This window comes from Cavia porcellus, unplaced genomic scaffold (genome assembly GCF_034190915.1).
Source record: "Cavia porcellus strain 051 isolate PalLab524CR breed Dunkin Hartley unplaced genomic scaffold, mCavPor4.1 scaffold_30, whole genome shotgun sequence".
Taxonomy (NCBI): Eukaryota; Metazoa; Chordata; class Mammalia; order Rodentia; family Caviidae; genus Cavia; species Cavia porcellus.
This window is the reverse complement of record NW_026947513.1, coordinates 44,196,222-44,209,822: the sequence shown is the minus strand read 5'-3', so window position 1 is coordinate 44,209,822 and position 13,601 is coordinate 44,196,222. Positions and strand designations below refer to the sequence as shown.

At 32.6% G+C, this 13,601-nt stretch overlaps 1 protein-coding gene across 2 annotated transcripts in view; it reads right to left on the bottom strand.

Annotated features, from left to right (window-relative positions):
* The window catches only part of LOC100726785 (UDP-glucuronosyltransferase 2B17-like), a 65,860-nt gene extending 53,735 nt beyond the window's left edge, over positions 1 to 12,125 (bottom strand). Inside the window, exons 1-6 of one of the 2 annotated variants that reach the window (XM_063240332.1) lie at positions 11,362 to 12,118; positions 10,075 to 10,223; positions 6,338 to 6,469; positions 4,620 to 4,707; positions 3,621 to 3,840; positions 1,765 to 2,990 (exon numbers count right to left, since the gene is read on the bottom strand). In XM_063240332.1, the coding sequence (XP_063096402.1) occupies positions 2,711 to 2,990; positions 3,621 to 3,840; positions 4,620 to 4,707; positions 6,338 to 6,469; positions 10,075 to 10,223; positions 11,362 to 12,085 (1,593 nt within the window). In that variant the 5' untranslated portion in view covers positions 12,086 to 12,118 and the 3' untranslated portion in view covers positions 1,765 to 2,710. Of the gene's footprint in view, positions 1 to 1,764; positions 2,991 to 3,620; positions 3,841 to 4,619; positions 4,708 to 6,337; positions 6,470 to 10,074; positions 10,224 to 11,361 lie in introns of those variants that run through there. The other variant, XM_063240333.1, reaches the window with a different exon arrangement.
* Positions 12,126 to 13,601: the final 1,476 nt, after the last annotated feature.

The following is a 13,601-nucleotide window of genomic DNA, read 5'->3' as shown; positions in this document are numbered from 1 at the left end:
ACTGCCTACTTACAAGGCGGGCACTTATGCAGCTGAGCTAAATGCCCAGCCCCAGATGTGGTATTTTTATGTAATGGAGTACTACTTAGCTATAAAGAATGATTGCATTAAGATACTTATAAATAAATGGATGCAACTTGAGGCCATACTCATACGTGAAATAAATCAAACTCATTTGTGTAGATACTGTGTTGTTTCACTCAGGTAAGAAATGGTAACAGTATATAAGATCCAAAGTCCTCAGTAAAATACAGTGAAATTGTAAGAATCTTCTCAAAGTGGGAAAAATAACATCTCTGAGAGAATGAGGAAAAAGAAAAAGGAAAGGAAAAAGCCTCTAAATTTGTATAAAGACACTTAGGATAGTTAAGATGATTGTGCTACAGTCTCTATAAGTGCATGAAACAAAACAGCTGACATTCATTGTATTGGAACGATTGTGCGTGTTTGTGTCTGGTGATATGAGGAACTCTGAAGATCACTGTGCATAATCACAACCTCAGTTACCTGTCTACCACTTTGTTTGAAAGTCAATGTTTTGGCCTCTGCTATTGCTATTTTTCATTTTTCCTGTTTTTGTAGCAATCTGTTTTGTTTTATTTTTTCCTCTATTACAGAAATGACAGGTATACACATAGAGCCTTATACATGTGAAATTTTCCTAAATACTCTATGAGATTCGATTATATTATGTATGAAGAAATGAATATCTACTTTTAAGAAAAAGACACATTATGGTATCTATTGCTGATTCCGTATCCTCATGCAGTGTAATCCACTAGTGCTTTTAGTTTTGGTTCAGAATAGTTTTAATCTCTTTTGAATTGTTTAGTTTCTGCATACATGAAGGTATGGACAGACATTTTTTAAAGATTGAGAGAGTTTATGGCAGCCATTATTGATTGTGTATTGTCTACTTTTGAAGGCTTTGAAGGTAATTCACTGTCATTACACTGTTTTGATCAGTTTTATGCTATTTGATCCTATATGAATTCATTGTGTGTGAACATATAGATAACTATTTAGAAGAAATCGAGACATTATGGTAGCCATTGTAGATTTCCTGTTTTATTGTTTAGAAATCTGTGTCACATACACTGTTTCTTCTGTTGTTCTTTGTTCTGTTTCATTAGGTTTAGTTTTACAGTCTTTAAAAAAATGAATAATTATCATTTCACTTATTTACATAGCTACCTTAAAATTTTGGTTGAAAATCATTTGAAATTTATTAATATAGATAGGTGTTTTCCTTATGTCAAAATGATAATTATATTTATGTGGCAAACAGCTGTTTAGAAACATCTTTGTACCAAGAAGTTCTGGTCCTCCATTTCTTCCCTTTCTGTGGGTTGCACTGAGCAGTTCACACATGATTACTGTAGTTATGAAAAGACAAGATATGGAGAATTCATGGCTCTCTAAACATAGGCTTTACAAATGGCTGCACACAATACTTTGACTCAAAGTTTCATTTTCTGGTATTTTTCTACGTGTTTTGAGAAAGGAAACATACCAATGTAATACAAATTTCTGGTTCTATGTCCTCAATATTTTGTATACTGAGGTGGTAGATATATTGAATTAGAAAAATAAGGTTAAAAAGTAATGATCTGGTAGGAGGAGGCGGGAATATTATACTAATATTGTACTTTACTGTTAATGAACTATACTCTTAGAACCTCAGCCAAAACTCCTTTCTTGTTTTGTCTAGTTATTCAACTATATATCATTATTTGGTAAACCGAAAATAATAGCTAGAGAAAATTCCAGTCGAAGACAGAAGATACTTTATTCAAATGAAATCTATCATTGGGATACAAGGTTTAAGGAAGCTAGTTACAACAAAGAAAATTTGTTAAAGAACTGATATTTTGTAGTATATATTTGATATTCCTCAAGAGATATGCTCTGATAAAAATCCCATGAAATTAAATACTTGCATTACCAATGTGCTGTGAAAATGGCTAAATTCATCATGTCTTCTATTTTTCCTAAGTCATTGTTTTGTCCCTACAGCTGATCCTGCCCTTCTTCTTATATCTTTCCTCATGTAAATGTTATTCTCCCAGAATTCACAATGTACTATCTTCACTAACCCCAGATGTCAGGCCATTTTGTGAAATTTTCTATTTCCTTCCAACTTAAATTTTCCATTTTCCTACAGTGTCCTGGTTCACTTTGGCTTCCATACTTCACCAAATTCTGATTTTTGCTACAAGACAGTAGTATTCATATTTATTATTAAGTTGAGCTCTGGCTATATTGAACTTTTTGTCCTCTATTTTAGCTATATATATCTTCAATACATCTTGTTATCATTAACAAGATGATGCCCCTGCTTTTACTACCTGCCTCTGATTTATTTACATAAAAATAATATTCAGTGGTTTACATTTTATTGAATCTGAAAATATACCTGAGGATACAATAGTTATAAGGCTTCCTATTTGTCTCAAATCAATATATTGTGGGTTCAGTCATTCTCATTCTTTTAAGGTTCATCATGACATACATGTGAAAATTAAATTACAACTGTTAATTGAACACTGAAATTTGAATTGTAGATTCTTTGAACAAGATTGCATTGTATGTTTAAATCTCCAAGGCAAAGATATTACACAACATGGTGGATCATTTCTTAATGAGTCTATCCATGGCAGTGGAATTAGATGAAGCTTTCTCATGTGTAAAGCCATGTATCTGAACAGCTCTACTCTCTCTTTTTTTTCTTTCCTGTCTTGACAAACTTTTGAAAACAAAACAAACAACACTTTATGGGAACAAAAGTAATGATTGCAGCACAAGCCAGGAGGAAGCCAATCACATCCAGAGAGTGGTACTGGTACCAGGTGAGGTTCTGGGCAAGAGGCCTCAGATGCTTGGCCCCCTTGTGGCGCATGACAAACTCGATCCAGAAGACTGCTCTGTCCAGGGGCCTCATTGGTTGATCACGCTGAATACTTGATAACCTCATAGCATTGTGTTTATAGCTGAAGAAAATTAAACAAGTTCAGAAAAATTCACAAATAATAGAATGAATATTTTTGGAGTTTCTGATATTGTTCTAAAGGTCAAAATCAGGAGTATAATTTAAAGACCAAGTACAAATCCTTGCCATGGTTCATCCAACACTTGTAAGTAACCTTAGTAATCATTACATGAGTAATTAAAAACCAGTATTGAAATTTATCCACAGGTTAGTCATTAAAACTACAAAACAGAATGCCTTTCTGGAATGCTGCACAGCTTTATGTATCGTTTTATGACATATATCTCTTATGAATTCCCAGCTAAATGGCAGGTATAAATTCTTTTAAAATTTTTATTTCTTCACATTTCATTGTCATTCCTCTGTGATCACATTCAGTGATTCTTCTTATTCATTTTACAGGCTATTTCTAAAGTTTACACCTTGGCTAAAGTTTGCCTAAAGCTTTTATCCAATAAAAGTGCTGAAAATATTATTTCTTGCACTGCCACTTGGTTACTAATGATGGATTCAGCATTAAGAAAGTTTGTATTCCATTATCCTTAATTCACACTTATTGCTACTTTCTTGGAAGTTATGTAAGAAGTTATCGAATAGAATGATAAGGAATTTTTCAAAAGTTTGTACTCACGAAGGGTTGTTAATGACTTTCTTCAGTGCATTTAACAAATCTGTTGTTGAAATTGTGTGGAAATCCAGTTTAATAGCTGCTCCTTTAGCCTCCATGTAAACAATGTTATCATGTTGCTCCGCAAACAGAGGAATGCCCACCATAGGGATTCCATGGTAGATTGCCTCATAAACACCATTGGCTCCACCATGAGTTATAAAAGCTCTAGTTTTTGAATGACCTAAGGTGGGGTGAATGTCAGTAACATAATTAATCATAAAGGTTAGAAATACAATGTGAAATACACATTATGAGTCACTAAAAGGGTTCCATTTTATATATAAATAATGTACATCTATGAAAGAGCAATGATGTCCCTTTTATGTCTCAGAATAAAAATCAGCAAATCCACTGGAAAGGTAAGTGAATGTTACATGGAAGATACAGTAGATGTCTTTACCAATGAATAAATGATCATCATGAAGAGTCGTGTGTGCATTACAACATATTCAACTGTAGTTCAGTCACAGATCTGACATAGAGTTACTGCATGTCAGCAGCATACAGCAGTGGGAATAAAGAGTGTGATATTAAATCATGATTACAAAATGAAATTTTTGCCTTAAAGTGTCACATCAATAAATAGAAATACAACTTTAATGTAAATAAATCAAGATTTTTTTGATTTGTTTTTATAAACACGTGTTTCTATAGAAAGAAAGGAGTTGGTATTTCTTAATCAATGATTGAACTAAAAGAATAGAAAAATAATTTATTAAAACATCCCTGTTCTAGAGACAAGTATATTTGAAATGAGGATCTTAAAATTGTTGCTAAACAATTGTTCCAAAAATCCAATTGTTACAAATTATTTTACTTCCTCTTCCATTGCAAAGGTGCAGTATAAAGTTTGGTTTAGTTTTGACTTTGTAATTAAAAGTGTTCCCTGGTTTGTTTCTTTTTTAGCAATCATTTGGCTTATAGCCTTATGCTTTCAGTACTTGTTCTCCAGCATCTTACCAAGTAGGTCATTCTGGGGGATCCACTTCAATAACTGAGTGTTAGCTCCTAGGGTATCTGGTTTCTTGCCATCAAATCTCCAAATCACCTGTTAGGATATAGTTTGCATTATACCATATTGTGAGTTTTAAAGCCTAGAAAACAATTTGAGTGCCTTCTAAGGGGTAATTTTTTTAAATCAACAGAGGGAGACTACATATTAACAACTGCAAAAAAAAAAAAACTGATACAAACAGAACACAAACAATTTCCACAGTCATTTTACATTTTAATGGTTTGAATATACTCATAATATCTTGTATATAGCAATTTAGATAAAAATTGAATTATTTTGTATAAAGCAATTTATATAAAAAAGTTGAATTATTTGAAAATTGTCTCCCTACATTAATATTTAAGAAGGATTAGAGAATTTATTACATTTGTATTTACATTAGTATATGTTTATGATACCTTCTAATGTTATCATTGACTGATTTTATAATACCATTATAGATTCCAAGTAGATACCTGTGTCTCAATCAACATGCAAAAAAGCACTTTGATCTGTAAATATCTAATTCATATAATCAAATTCTATTGGATATTAATTGATTTTATGCAGAAGGACGTATAACAGGATTTTATTAAGTTTTAATTCCTTATTATAGAATATATTTACTGGGCATTTGTGAAAACAATTCATAATATCATCACTACTTTTAGGACTGGAATCTATGTTAAACACAAAGAGTTGGTTTGCAATTCAAAAGTGATACAATGTTTCAAAAAAGAACATATGAATAATTATTTTTTAAAAGTCTTTCATTTCCCATGACACCATAGAAAATTTTCACAGCTGAACTTAATCTACTGTTATAGCTTAAGCATTTCATTACAATGTCCTCCAATGAGGTAATGGTTTTAGTAATTCCGTGATATTCTCCTTAACTGGAGAAACATTTGCAGGAATTAGAGATCCCGTTACTGGGGGAATGTCAAACGCAACTTCACATTCTGGGACAAAAATTGGCATAGGAGAATATAAAGCTTATGCAACTGACATTAACTAAAACCTACTCTATTTCATAGCTACTGATTGCACATGTATAAGATGTGAGAAACATTTTCTCCATTATATGCTGAGGTTAACTGTGCAACCTCCCTAGAAAGGTATCTTTCAGTTTATTGTTCTCCTCCTTTTTGGCTTCATGATTAGAAAGACATTAACCGAGTGGGAAAAATTCAGAGTCCTTGCAGAAAATATTTTGTAATACATAAGTACCACTGTAAGGGCAGAGGTCATCCCCAAACTATTATTAACTTCTTCCTGCTTTAGGTGTAGTCAGGAATCTCTCAGACTAGGATTTCTTATTTTAGGATTAACATGACTGAATGCATATATGAATCCTGAATAGGCCACTCTTGCTTTTCTCTGCTCTAATACCCCCTTAAAATTACAATACAGAAGTGTATTCCAAAATTTGTATGAACTAAAAGGAGGACATAACACAAAAATCCTAAATTAAATAATTTACTTCAAGCCTTTTTTTGATACCTGTCTCATGTTACTCAGATAGCAGAATTTTCAGTAAAGTTTAACTCTTTCCATAACATTGCTTGCATATTACAGTGACCTTAACAATCCTATAGGAAAAAAGAGTAAGTTTCTGAAATAAAATCTTTGCAGAGCTTCATGATTTCTCTAGTGAATGCTGCCATCGAGACTCTTTGCCAACCTTTTGTGGAATCTGTCCAAGGGCTGAAGCGATGGCATTGGCTGTTGCTTCTGACATGTCACTGACCATGGACCCCAGGGAAAACACCACGATGCCATGGTCTCCAGAGCTCTGCACGAAGTTTTCCATTTCCTGGGAAGAAAAAACTGACTCCATTGTAAAAAAATCAAAAGCACAGCAGACACTATTGAAAAAAAGTGTATTTAAATAGATGAAATTGATACAGGCAAGAAGGAATGGCAATTAGCATCTGGTAAAATTTTTGTAAGAAAAAGTTCACCATCCTTAAAAATTCAGGTGAAGATACAAGGCGTAATGTTAACAATATGGTTGTGGAATCAATGTTTCTAAGAGTCATTTCTTGAACTAAAGATTTATATGTAATTGGTCTTTTACAACATTTTAAAAATATTTTTTCATTTATGTTTCTTTTTATTTGTTTGCTTATTGATTTTTGGTAATCACGATCAAACTCCTGACCCAGTGTTTGACAGGCAGGCAGTTGTGCAATGAGCCAAACCATCACCCCTATGTTTCTATTTAATCCCTTAAAAGCAAAGTTAATTTAAAATATTTACACCAAGATTTCATTTCACATTCTTATTATAGCTGATTTATAGTTACTGAAGAATACTTTGATGTTACAACAATAAGAGCAGTGATATAAACATAGAAATGTTATTTAATCTGAAGTTTCCTTTAGGTTTGTGTTTCTGGATTATTTTTCTTCACATACTTTCAAAGGAGTATCTCATTAGGTCAAAGGATATAAATGTTAAGACGATGCGAGATTGTAAATTTCAATTTTGTGCATGTAACCGCAGCTAGTTTTTGTACTATTCATAGTGATGTTTTTCCATGTTCTTTTTTTTTCTCTGCTTTTTATTTGTTCTGCTGCTCCTAACAGTGTTATATTTTCATTCAGAAAATATTCTCTGGTATATATATATATATATATATATATATATATATATATATTCTGTTTAGCATATACATATATACATTGATAATGCTTCAAATGTTTGACTTCTGGATTACTTGCATTTTCTAAATGAACTGCATTTAAAAAATATTGGTTTTTTCCATTTTTTTTAAATTTCCATTATCTATTTCTGAAAAACCTTTAGGTTAAAAAAAAGAATTTCTTGAAGTGTCATAATCCTGAAACAATAATAATAGCTTCATTTCTATATATAGCTTAGAATTATATTATCAATTTAAAATATGTTATATTTTTGGTTCCTTTCATAGGAATATTACCTTGTACAACACCACAGTGTATGATCACATCAATGTGACTTTCAGAGAAATCATTGGTGCTATCAATTGCTTAATTTACAGTCTGTTGAATTTTCTGTGTGTTTCTCTGTCAGGTCATGCTCATGCCATGATTATATCAGACGAGGAAACTTTACTCAGGTATCCTGCTGCCTTGGCAAATGACATTAAATATATGTTTCAACAAAGTGCTTCAGTCCTTGAGAGCTCTGAGCTATAAAATTGTATTATTGGAAGGAAAAATGTCTTTGAATCTGTGTTCAAGCCAAGGTGAACGGCATGCCGTTTCACAGCAAATATTGCTGTGGGTACACAAACACACCTTGGTTCAATGGAATGTTCTTTTTTGTTTTTGTATTTTTGCAATGTAAAATGTTAACAAAGAGCTTCACAGGTTTATATAATACATCCTCATTTTACCTTGTTCATATAATTGTCTGAACCTAGCCATTTACTTTTATACAAGTACATACAATTGCTTTTTATTGTGTGTTTATTTGAGATTATTATCTTAAACTGTTGGAATGTCAAATTCCATTTAGTGAAATTAAATGTAAAATAGTTCTTAGGGGCTGAGGACATAGATCAGCAGCACAGCCTGTCCACCAATTGCAAATTAATGAGTTTGATCCCCGGTATGAAAATAAATAAATTCAGAACTTCTTAATCAATTTAGTGTCAAAATACAAGATACCAATAGCATCCATTTTCTGCCCATCCTCCATTAATGTGTACCATTGAATTATTGCCACTGAGATTTTCTTGCAAATGATTTAAATTTTCTTCCCAAAGAACTAAATATGGGCCATGTTGGAACTTAGGGTCCTGGGACACAAAGAAACCTACTTGCCTCCCTGGTAAGCAGCTGTGGCTCAGGCAAGCAGTGGCCTCCGCAGGGAAAAATCTGCCAACATCTCCTGAGATCCATGCCATGCTGAAACTTAGGGTGCTAGGAAACCTAGCAACCCACTTGCCTCTCTGGTAAGCAGCCATGAGCCTACTTGTGCACGGGCTAAGAATCAAACATCCTTCACCACACCCCATACCCCTTTTAGCAAATGGGAGCCAGAGGTCTGTGTGCCTCTTGGGAGGTTGACTATATGCGATATACCAAATAGCAGGGAATTCCTTCCACCATCTCTTTCAAGACAAATATTCTCACTGTTTTGCTTTGTGCTAATTAATTATATTGCTCTATTCAATATTCTGTTGTTGTAATTTCTATAATGCTCTGTATTTTATTTGATTTTTCTATACCTGATTGAAAGAGAAATTATTTTTAAGACAATGAAATATACCATGGTATCTATTACTGTTATCCTGGTAAACTGTTGTGATATTTTGTACCAATTTCACTGCACTGTCTTGATTGACTTTGTTCTATCTTGTCTGTTGTACTACCTTCAATATATAAAAAAATTAAAAGAAAAATTAAATATCAAGTCACAGTTTTACTATAGTAGCAGCTCTTTCTTTTGGATGATTACCTATGTCTGTATTTCACTCATGAATTTCCTGAACTCTTACACCAACCCTCTGAGTGCTTCCTATTTCTAGTGTTCTGAATCTCTGCAATCTAATCCATTTGCTACATCTTCATAGATTTTTTAAAAAGAAAATCTGATTATCTCTCCCTAGCTCAATGTTTTCCTATGTCACCAATGCTTTCATTAGATAATTTTTACTCTCTTATTTGGTTGTACGTTAATTACCTAGCAAATTTATTATCCTGATGCAATAAGCTTGCTGTTCTTGAGATACCATCCTTTCTACTTTTTAGACGTTCTATTTTATATCTTTTTGGACTTCTCATAAATTGGCTTATTTCTGCACCTTATTAACTTTGGATTATTACCAATTATCATGGCATAGATTACAAGCACAACTGAAAGTTTTCTTAGTATTAGTCTTTTCATAAATTATTCTTCATGTACTTCTTATTAATTTTTATATTCTAGTTTTTAATATAGTATACAAGATTGTGGGAGGGGACTAGTGTCTGTGTTGTGTCTAGGCTTATTATATTGTAATGATGGTGAACAGTATTCAAAGGATACATTTTGAATAAACAATGTTGACAAAATGAAAAATGAAGACCGTAATTTAATAGAGATTTTTCTGAATACTTCTTAGGCTTCCCATATTTTTTGTAATGGTAATGAAGATCAGATAGCTGTGATGAAATCAAAATTCAATTTTCTGAACAAAGTCTTTCTATGCAATCCTAAATGTGCAATGTAGCGCAGACATGCTTGTACAGGTGATTCTCCTGTCTCAGGTTATAGAATTCTAGGGTTACAGGTATTTCATACCATGCTTGCCTGCTGTTTAGGTTCCTATTCAGCAAGTAAGTTTTGCAAATTCTCAAATCTTTCTCATTGTGAGCTGAGACTCGCAAGAATAATGCAGAGCATTCTCACTGAAAATTAAAATAAAAGCTAAGACAGGGTTATACTTACCTTAGGTAGTGGTTTGGCAGGTTTGCAGTGGAGTCCTCCTACAAACTCAAAATTTGGTAAGGTAGGGCGAGGAAATTCCAAGTCCCAGTAGCTTCGAATAAGCCACATATCTGCTTTCTGCATTTGTTCATAAAATGTAGTTGGTTTTCCTGGTTTGTAAAGAAGAAAAAAGTAGAAAACATAAAACAAAGTACAGTTTTACATGAATAACAAATTTTTTTAGGTATGGCTCAGTTGTGTCTGTGAGAAACCCAGAATGAAAAGAAAATATTTCTGTAATATTTCCTCAGTGCATTCTGTATCAGAAGCTTTAGTACAATACTGTATAAGAAACCATGCATTCTTCCTTCTCTAAAGACGCCAACATAGTAGGCACAAATATCAACCAATATTCTAGCTAGAATTTCAAGTATACCTACCCCAACCATGAAAAAATTTTAAGGAAATTATGTATTTTTTGATTTGTAAAATGATACAACAGAAACCCTGAATGCTTTAATGTTATGGCTGTGATAATTGTTCATTTCTTTGCTTTTTGTTTACACCAGATATGTAATAGTTTTTATTTGTAATTTACACACTTTTCATACATCTCTAGGAAAGCTTGCAGAAATTAGGGAGACACATATTATTAATTATACATGATACATCATTCTTTTTTCTGTAAAACAACATGCTTAAATACAGTACTTGTATATGAATGTTTCTACAAATTTATAACTTCTGAAATGGATGGTTGATAAGGAACTATTATAGTTTGTGGAATCACTAAAATGTCCAATTTATACTTTTCAAACCTTGAATAGAAAATATTTCCCAGAGGGGACAGAATGTTTTAGAAGGTATAGAAAATGACAATTTTAGACAAAGAAACTGATTTACTCATGAGAAAAGTTCCTCTGTGTTACTAGGTATTTTTGCTACAAACGTGTAACTTCAGTCTGCTTTTGTTCATTCAAAAACACATTACAGAGATGCCAAATTGCTTTTACTTTTCCTTCAAAAGACATTAAAGTTGGTATCAACTGAGAGCATGAAAGCATGAAATCTTGCCTTTGGCAGTGTGTGAGCTCTGAGAATGTTCTATCAGTAATGAGCCACTGGCTGGACTATGATCCCATAATGTGAATGTTTTCAAAATTTGTAAGTGATAGAGAGATAATTTTAATTTTCAGTTCACCATTTTCCTACAGAAAGTGAATTCCACTTATTGTACATTTATTCAAGCTGACTTCCAAAGCATAGGATATTAAGCACCTCCCTCTTCGTATTCAAAACATGACTCACCCAACGTTTCACTGTAAAGCTTGTTCCAGTTTTTCTGATTAAATACTTCAATCCAAAAGTCAAAATAAAGCATGCATATCATGTTCTTGACCCTTTCCATAAAAGTCATTTCACCACTTAAGCGTGACATCAGGACAGGTATGTAAGAAGGAGGAAATGGAAGCCCTCCAGCACTTTTTTCCAGTTGGAAGCCAGGGGAGAAGCGAAGACTGTACACAAAAGGTAACTTCAGTAGCTCAGCCACGAGCTCACCACACGGAGCAGCAGGATCTGCAAGGAGGACATCAAAGTTTGATTCCTGTAGTTTTGTCACAAGATTTTTATTTGAAACTACATCTTTACAAACATTCTCCCAATTAGCAGAATATTCCTTGAACATCTCCTCCATTACAGGAAAATATGACAAACAGGTAGTTATTGAGCCAATATCCATCCAGTTAGAAATCATTCGAGTATAAAATTCTTCCAGTTGATCTCTCCTGAGAGATGTAGGAAATGTTTCAAATTTAATTCCAGATGATGCATTGACACCAACAAAAATGAAGCTTGAAGGTATCAGAACTGTAACCTCATGTCTCCTCTGGATCAATTCCTCTACTATGATCTTCATATTCATCCAGTGGCTGTATTCCATGGGCCATACTAAAACATTGCCACAACTCCCAATGTTAAAAGAACACAAAAATTGTGGTATCAACAGAGCTGAGATCCATTTCATGGACATCTTGTTAAAATGATATATTTATTTACAAATTGTGCTGCCTTTTGTTATCACAAATGTCTACATTCAAGCAGGGGTTAAAGGATAACTCGTACTGGTGAAAGTTCATATATTGAACGGACATTCAGAGTACAGGGACTATGACACAATAATATTGGATGGTGTCACCAATTTTTTTGGTGGTCTTTTCTTTTATCAGAACCCAGAATTATGTTAAAGCAAACAGTGCAGTAATTTAGGAGTCATATACTCTTAATTTTTGGTCATAACCATATCCATCCATTCCAGAGTCCCAAAAATAATTACAAGAGAATTTAGTGGACATTTAGATAGGAACCAAAATATTATCTATGCACTAATAATCATAATATTAATAAGAAAAATAGACTTCTTTTGTGTTTTTAATACACATGAATCCCTCAAAATATGATTTCAAATTAGCATTTATTGGTTCAATTAAACATTCTCATTTCAAATATTTTGTTAATTATCTAATACATAGCTTCACCACTATATACAATTTTGCTCTTAATGGGAACAAGTTTGTTATTCAATTATTATTGCATCCTTCAACACATGCTCCAGACAGAAGAAAATCCATGGATTAATTCCCAACTGCTTGTGTAAGTTTTTAATCATTTAAACTAATAGAAATGTTGAAATATAAACAATCTTGTTATATTTTAGTTAATATATACAATTGTCAATGCAATAACTACGTGTACAGTAGAATATTTGCACTTGAGAGCAACATTTGTTTCTTTTTACCCCCAAGATTTTAATCCTTTTCCCCTTATGCTTTGTTTTTTTTTTCTTTTAAAGATAATAAAACAAATCAGAAGAAAGCAAATCAGAGTAGAAAAATACAAGCAGCACAGATCTTCACAACAAAACCATAAAAAAATCAAGTAGCTACTATAATGTGCCTTGTTTGTTTTAGTATAACTTAACATAAATTCTCAAATACAATCAAACAAAGGCAAATAGTAACAAACCAATCAAAATAAAAGAATGAAGGCATCGTGGAACCTCAAAAAATACAGTAGGAAATAAACAATTACTTCCGTAGTGTCTCTTGTTCACTTCAAAATAGGCTGTCCATACCCTCATAAATAATTAAATCAAATCATAGAATCCAGAGTAAAGCCAAGCACAAAAAAAAAGAAAGAAAGAAAACATTACACGATTACAAAATCAGATATCATTAACTATAATATCCAGTTTTTTTCAAAATAGCTTTGCATACCATCACACATAATAAAATCTAACACAAAGAACAGAATTATACCCATTAAACTATAGCATGAAAGCACTATAGAATTTCAAAACAAGCTTACAAGAAACTGACCATGATCAACAACATACATCCCATTATGTTGAAAGTAGCTGCCTATATCAAGAGACAAACTCTAGCAAAGCAAGGTAGAAGATTGTCAAACCAAACAAAACTTTGAAAAAGTATAAGAGTTTAAATCAAGACAATAAGAAATTAGCACAGGTTAAGACTTTCTCTTCTGAG